Source organism: Montipora foliosa, chromosome 2 (assembly GCF_036669935.1).
Source record: "Montipora foliosa isolate CH-2021 chromosome 2, ASM3666993v2, whole genome shotgun sequence".
Classification (NCBI taxonomy): Eukaryota; Metazoa; Cnidaria; class Anthozoa; order Scleractinia; family Acroporidae; genus Montipora; species Montipora foliosa.
This window is the reverse complement of record NC_090870.1, coordinates 16,425,690-16,433,189: the sequence shown is the minus strand read 5'-3', so window position 1 is coordinate 16,433,189 and position 7,500 is coordinate 16,425,690. Positions and strand designations below refer to the sequence as shown.

The 7,500-nt window shown below is 40.2% G+C and overlaps 1 protein-coding gene and 2 non-coding genes across 3 annotated transcripts in view; all 3 read left to right on the top strand.

Moving 5' to 3' along the window:
- Positions 1-7,500, top strand: part of LOC137992553 (stimulated by retinoic acid gene 6 protein-like) — a 63,871-nt gene that overhangs the window by 42,275 nt on the left and 14,096 nt on the right. The window contains exons 12-13 of the mRNA XM_068837930.1: positions 3,100-3,175; positions 4,896-4,977. Coding sequence (XP_068694031.1) covers positions 3,100-3,175; positions 4,896-4,977 — 158 coding nt within the window. The remainder of the gene's footprint in view (positions 1-3,099; positions 3,176-4,895; positions 4,978-7,500) is intronic.
- On the top strand, positions 900-971 carry Trnat-ggu (transfer RNA threonine (anticodon GGU)). The gene has a single exon. It is a non-coding gene; the product is annotated as a tRNA-Thr (tRNA).
- Trnat-ggu (transfer RNA threonine (anticodon GGU)) lies at positions 1,279-1,350 on the top strand. Its single transcript has one exon. It is a non-coding gene; the product is annotated as a tRNA-Thr (tRNA).

Here is a 7,500-nt window from a genome sequence, read left to right as displayed (position 1 = left end):
TGCACTGATGAGGCCCAGAAGGCCGAAACAGTACTGTCTGCAGTTATATATATATATATATATATATATATATATATATTATATATATATATATATAATGTGGAGGTCGAGTCAACCTTGGCGTAAAGTGCTCAATGCTGTGGTAGCAGAGCTAAGTATACATAAATTGAAAGATTAAAGAGGACGCATCGATTCTCTGTTACTCTGAGTTTCGCGCCTAAGCGCTCGTCAGACAGACAAGTTCTGTCTGACGAGCGCTTAGGCGCGAAACTCAGAGTAACAGAGAATCGATGCGTCCTCTTTAATCTTTCAATTTATGTATATATATATATATAGAAACGTGAAAACCTTATCTTTGAGTCGAAGAGTGCTCTACAATCTTGGAGCTTTATAATTACTTGCGTAGGAAAGGAAAAATTAAAACATTAAAACACTACAGATGTGTTTCGAAAGGGCCTGATGGTCCTCTCTCGTCAGGTGCATAACACACTGCCTGGCTAACTTTCCTTTTATGAGTTGATGGTTCAAGCATTCCTTATCAAATATTTGGTTGCGTGCCGGCACGAACTGGCGAGTGCGTTAAAAGAGGCCAGTGGACGGACAAGTTCTGATGACTTAAAAAGTAAAAAGATTTAATGTAGTGTAAAACGTTTCGGTCGTATGACCTTCATCAGTTATATATATATATATATATATAATTAGTAGTGTAGGATGGGAACAGAAATCGATACAACAAAGGAAATGAGTGAAAATGTGTTCATTTCATATATAGGGGGAAATTTACTGTGAATCGCTGATCAACTTGAGCATAGTGACGCGATCCTCACTGCAGAAAATGTGCGATTCTCCTCAGAGCTTGCCATTTAAAGGTCCTTCCAATTCGGCTGAATGGCGGGGTTGGTTCAGTGGCCGAGTGGTAAGGCATCTGACCGGTAACCAGGAGACCCGGGTTCGATTCCCGGCTGAACACATTTTCACTCATTTCCTTTGTTGTATCGATTTCTGTTCCCATCCTACACTACTAATTAATACTTGTCAGAAATCACTGTGAATCGCCTTCTGAAGGGAATAGGTTGGTGATCCAAAGGTAAATGGGGCAGTTAGTTGTTGTTATTTCCCCGCTCAAACTTACACATTCATTTCATATATAGGGGGAAATTTACTGTGAATCGCTGATCAACTTGAGCATAGTGACGCGATCCTCACTGCAGAAAATGTGCGATTCTCCTCAGAGCTTGCCATTTAAAGGTCCTTCCAATTCGGCTGAATGGCGGGGTTGGTTCAGTGGCCGAGTGGTAAGGCATCTGACCGGTAACCAGGAGACCCGGGTTCGATTCCCGGCTGAACACATTTTCACTCATTTCCTTGTATCGATTTCTGTTCCCATCCTACACTACTAATTAATACTTGTCAGAAATCACTGTGAATCGCCTTCTGAAGGGAATAGGTTGGTGATCCAAAGGTAAATGGGGCAGTTAGTTGTTGTTATTTCCCCGCTCAAACTTACACATTCATTATATATATATATATATATATATATATATATATATATATATATATATATGTATATCTTTATATATCACAAATGAAGACAGAGCACCGTTTCTTTTTTATCCACCTATATTTCAATCACGTTCAGGGTGACTAACTAACCGTTAACGTACAACCCTTTTTAAGTTGCTAAATAGACCATTTTTCAGTTGTAGCTAAGTTACCTGGTCTAAGAATGGAAGTTAGGCTGCCGGTGACCTTGTTTTGATACAAACCTTCATGCTTTTGTAACGTTAATATGGAGTAATTAGCATTACAACAACACAATTTACATGATAAAAGGAGCGGGGGCTGTATCAATGCAAGGTCACCGGCAGCCTCGCAGCCACTCATAGGCTAGGTCGTTGAGGAAACAACTGTAAAATGGCCTATTGCCAAGACAACGTTCGTGCTCTGAAACGACTACCTATCGCTTCGTGCGACTCTTACGCTTCTCTAATGCTTAGCAACCTCCCGCGTGCGTCCATAACTCGCTGCACGCTTACCATTTCTTATATATATTTGAAGTGCGGGTTATGGACGAAAGATTCGATCGCTTAAATTGTGCAGATAAGTGCGAGAATTACGCACTTCAAAAATATATATTTTTGTCAACACTCGAAGAGAAATTTCGTATCTTCAAGCGGCCATGTAATATTCTATTTATTATATAAACACCAGTGAAATACTAAATCATTTCACAAAATGCATGGAGAGGCGCGTTTTTTTATATTTTTCAACAAAAAAGGCGTCCAGAAAAGTGCGACTGTACGCTCCACCCTCAGTCGAACATTCTTACTGGCATCTCAAGTATAAAGCTGAAGCGTCGTTGATCCTCGCAGCCAAGGAAAGATGTCCGTGAGAAAGAAATCGTCACTTGCCTATTTACTTACCAAACCCCTACGTACCGAACCCCTCACTCGGTTACAAGAAGTTTGGCGGGTGTGGGATCTTCATTTCAAAGAGTTTAAAATTGTTAGTTAGCGAGATGTAGCTGAGGCATCAAAAACTGACAGATCATCTGGTGGCAGAAGGGCTAATACGCTTATTCGTTCTTTTCGAATTGCTGAATTGCAGTTTTTGAAGCAAGAGTCTCTGGCATTTTTGGGCACAAGTCTTTTTTACATTGATAGCTATGCAATATTCTGCTAGTACTTTCAATGCTGATTTCTAGGCTAAGTGACCCACAAGCATTCCTCTATGAAGTATACTACAGGGTTCAGAGGCACTTGGAATGTGGCACCAGACTTTGAAGCAAATCATTAAACTTAGCAATCCAAAACTAAACAAATCACGAAATTTCTTTCAACCTCTCAACTGAATGTCTAAAATGTTCATACGTAGTTTCGGCAACTGAATGCTGAAGGGGCTACTATAAATTCAATTTGAATCTAAAACTCGTCCCCAGGATATTCCCGGCTTTCCACATGGCCACTGTTTGGGAGCCGCCATGCTGAAGAGCCGAAAAGATTCCAGAGGCGAGTTTGTCCGAATTAATCTTTTGATAATGCTCTTTTTTCTTCCTTCTCCACCTTTTTCTTATGGGGCACGTAATCCATTCCTGTCCAGTGTCCATTTTAGTGTCAGCTGGAATCTCAGCAGTTTATGCAATTGCTCTGGTGGGAAACATGCTCTCATGGTACAGGTAAAGTTTTTAGCTGTTTTCAAATGTCTAACAGAGACGAGAGAGTGCGTGTGGGAGAACGTGGGGGTGGGGTGGGTGGAGTTGACGGCAAGCGCCACCCTTTAGGGCCAGGGATTGGGGACATGCCTTTGTCCCCCACACTCCCTCCTCCCAAAAAAGCCTGAAATTTTGGAAATCCTTAGGCGTGGAAAATCGCCTGCGAAGTTGTTGTTTCTTTTTTCATCTGGATGTTTAAGACCTCCTAGCACCCACTTCTTCGCTTCGACGTTCTCGTCTTCTGACAGAGTTAGCCTAGTAGTTGGAATTTATCTTGGTACTTAGTCCAATTGGTTGCTTCATGGCGGATGCCGTTCTTCTGCACATTTTTGCGCATATATGTAATGATATTCATATTAAAAATGCGCTATGTATAATTATTGCATCAATTTACTGTAATTTAACCCATTCACCGCTGAACCGGACCCCAAAGATCAGCAGAATTTTCTGACATTAGTCAGAGTAAAATTCTCAAATGTCACTCTTAGGGGGGGAGGGGAAGTTCATTGGATTATGGTTTTTGACGTAGACACTTTTCCCTACTAAGCCGGCCGCCGTTGACAAGTTAAATCGTCTGACATTAGAGAAAGAAAAGCATAGAAGTGGGAGGAAAAGGTTCAACGCAAGATATTCACCACTGTTAACAGAGAAATAGAGATCTGTGGACATCCTGAATTACAAACGCCTCGCAATTACTCGAACTTGCTGATGCTGATGGTGAAGATAATAGGGCGCTTGCGCAAGGCGACGACGACGGCTACGAGAACGTTACAAAACAATGGGCTTAGTGAACAAATACACAGGCTCTGCACGCTCTGCACGAGAGCTTTGCATTTTGGCACATTTCTTTGCCGTCCTCGTCCTGACATTTCTCAAATGGAGAAAAGATACTTAGCAATGTAAATGTGGTTGTGTGAAGACAAGTTAAAAGGGAAAACAGCTCACTTCCGGTTGCCATCGTCGTCTCCAAAACGCGCGTGCTTAAGCTCCCGAGTGACGTGAATTGACCAAATTTGAGGTTGTGTAGAGGGCGTGGAAATTCTCTTCCCAAACGACCACACCGTTCATACGAGTTTTATTCTTGCAATGTTGGTACGCACTTTCCATTCCGAACGACTTGAAGTTATCACAGAATTATTACAATAAGGGGAAAATAAGATGTTTAGACGACGTTCACGTTGGTTGGCGTTGGCGTCGTCCTGGCGTAATCTCCCTAATGATGCCGGTGAGATTACGTGAAGTCCCTCTTTCAGTTGTGATTTCGCCGTGGCCACGTTTTCGACACACAAGATTGATATCTTAAGCCAACCTTAACACAACTGTAATATTTCTCTATTTGCTGGGAACGTCCCTCGCGCACAACAGAGAACTTAACAGATCCAGCGCTAACTGTGGACGGCAAATAGTTTGAGATAGGACTGGCTCTTTACTCCTCTTCCTTGTTAAGCAATGATAATAATGATAATAATAATAATAATAATAATAATAATAATAATAATAATAATAATAATAATAATAATAATAATTATTATTATTATTATTGTTATTATCATTATTATTATCACTTATAATTAGGAATAATCTTCCTAATAGGACAGTTTCTTGAAATCGTTGAAACTGGTTTGGACCCCCTTAAATCATTTCATGATCTATTTCATTCTTTGTTCGTTTTGTTCGTCTGCAGGGGGCATTTGCTGCGTCTTCAGCGAGGTGAAAAACAATTTTTGCCGATTGACGTTTTTCGTAGGAATCCTCCTTCCATTACGGTAAGTAGCACTGTTTGATCGATGTGGTAAAACGTAACCCGCATCGCCCCCTCCCCCCCTGAGGACCTCTTCTAGGGAAACCTAAATCATTTTAGATTCTATCGCCTCATATGTAAATGCGAACTTTACAAAGACCTTGCAGTGATCGTTGCGCGACTAAGCTCAGTGTCTTTAGTTGAAAGGCCAATTTTAAAACGACAGGAAATGAATATCAAAATGAACAAAGAGTGCGTCGCCGTATTTAAAACAAGGTGACGAGCAGTACTAGCTGGGAAAAGATTAGCCTCGTCACCTTTTCTCCAAATTTGCATGATCTTACATGCAATGTTATCCTTGTCGTTCAACCACTTGCATTGACCAAAAATCTTGTTTTGTCATCGCTCCCATATTAGTGGAATAAACCAAAGAAACTAACAGAAGAACTCGTGTTATTGACACTAATGTGGCGGCAATAGACCGGTTTTGGGCCAAGTCAATGTTCTCCCTAAATCAAAACTCTCGGTGCCCCTGTGACCAAAAAATCAATTCTTATTTTTCTTTGGATTTCAAAACTACGTTAACTAAACCAAGCAATCAAAGTTCTAAGCCTTGATTTAAAAAAGGAACCTGTTTATTTTTTACTTATATTAATGGTCCGCTATTACTAACTGTAAGTTCTTGAGAAAGCGGGATCGAGGAAAAAATGACGTCAAAGGCTCACTATTTTAAGAATGCAATCCGTGTGTACGCAACAGAATTAATATGTAGCACGGGAGTTTTAGACTTTCAGACCTCTAAACTAGCGTTTTGCATATGTAATTAGCTGCATTTACACGCTGACATTTTAAGCTAGTGAGCCTTTGACGTAACTTTTTCCTGCATCCAACATTTCATTTGTTTCTGCGAATGTTGAATGAAGTTGAAGCTGTTTGCCCCTCTCTTTTAACGTTGTTGCGTATGAGCCTGCTCACAAATCGATCTCTCAATGCCGCGTCATGTCCGTATCGTCCGTATCTATAGTAACAATCGCGGCTGCAGCTTGGGAGTGAATTATTGTACCTGGCTTATTACAATCATTACTGACAAAAACAATACATAAAATATTTATAATTAAGGTACTTGTTTTAACAAGCCTTCAACAGCACGAATAAATCGGTAGCCGAACAGAGCATTTTAAGAAGGAACGCTTTTAATGAAGAGAAGATCCTGACCGTCGCGTTACATTACTCAACTCACACAGTACGCATAAATTACAAAATACTTATACATGTCCCTACTGACTCATGCACGTGTATTCCTGTACGTTTTACATAAATTAGCACATTATCACAGTACTGGCCTCCAGAATTGACTGTAAAGAGTTTAAAATGCATGATGGCCTCTCGTTAGCTTTGTTGAATCAAATGTTGATGAAGTATTGAAACCGTTTTGCCCACTCCAGCAGTGAAAATCGACATCGTTCAACATCATTCAACAAAATCGAACGAATTGGTCCATTATTAGCCGAGTTGGTCTATTAGCGGAGCTCCGCGCGGAGCACCATAGTTAAGAAAATATAATAACCCATCGATGTGAGAAAATTTGGTTTTATATCCATGACGTCATGAACGTCCGTACGTACGTCCGTACGTCCGTTTATTGTTTTAAAATTTGTTTTGGGCTGCTTTTTGCTCCGAATTACAGTTTTTGGTATGTCTTAAGATTTTTAATTTTGAATCTACTAAGGTTGTATGATGCCTGGACGGCCTATGACAGAAAAACAGAAACCAAAAGAAGAGAGAAACAGAACGAAAACGACAAAACGGTACACCGGTGATAGTTTAAAGTTGGTGGAAGAAGTTACTCCACAAATTCTTTTCGTGGACACTAAACCGTTTGATATTTCTACGGACGAGTTATTTCAAGTGCATGCATGTCTAAAAAGTGGTTTAGTCGTTTTTTTTTCTTTGTTCAGGAATGAAACTCAAATTCGTATTGTTACTGGAATGAAATAACAATCATCTGTACTCTTTTTGGACAGAAATAATCGATCTTTCGCTGGTTTGTTTGGCTTTAAAATGCGAGCTAACGCCCCAGCTGGAAACCAGCTTTTGTTGTGTGTGGCTAGCGTAGTGAAATAAAGTTGTATTGTATTGTTTTTTTTACTCCGCTTGCCTAACTGTTTTTCGATGTGCCTCGACTGTGACAAGAAAAGTACTCATGTTCTAAACATGTAATCGCAATGAGTTCTCGTAAAAGTATAAGGAGAAATATCACCAGCTTGTGTTTTCAGAAGTTTGTTTAGAGCACGTACAGGTAAGTTGTTGGAGATCTTGTTTTTCTTGTTCTTTCTAGCCGATTCTGGTTCTAAGCCTAGCTGGCATGTTTCAATGAAATACATCAAAGTGTAAATTATCTCGTTTTCATAGATAAAGTGGAATAAATAAAGTGCGATCTGTCACATCACGAGCTATAGTACGTCGGTGATTCCTAATTTTAGCGTGATTCCTATTCACTGGCTTTTGTCAGTCGACTCTGAAATGGCTTCTTTCCTTTCCCGTTCGC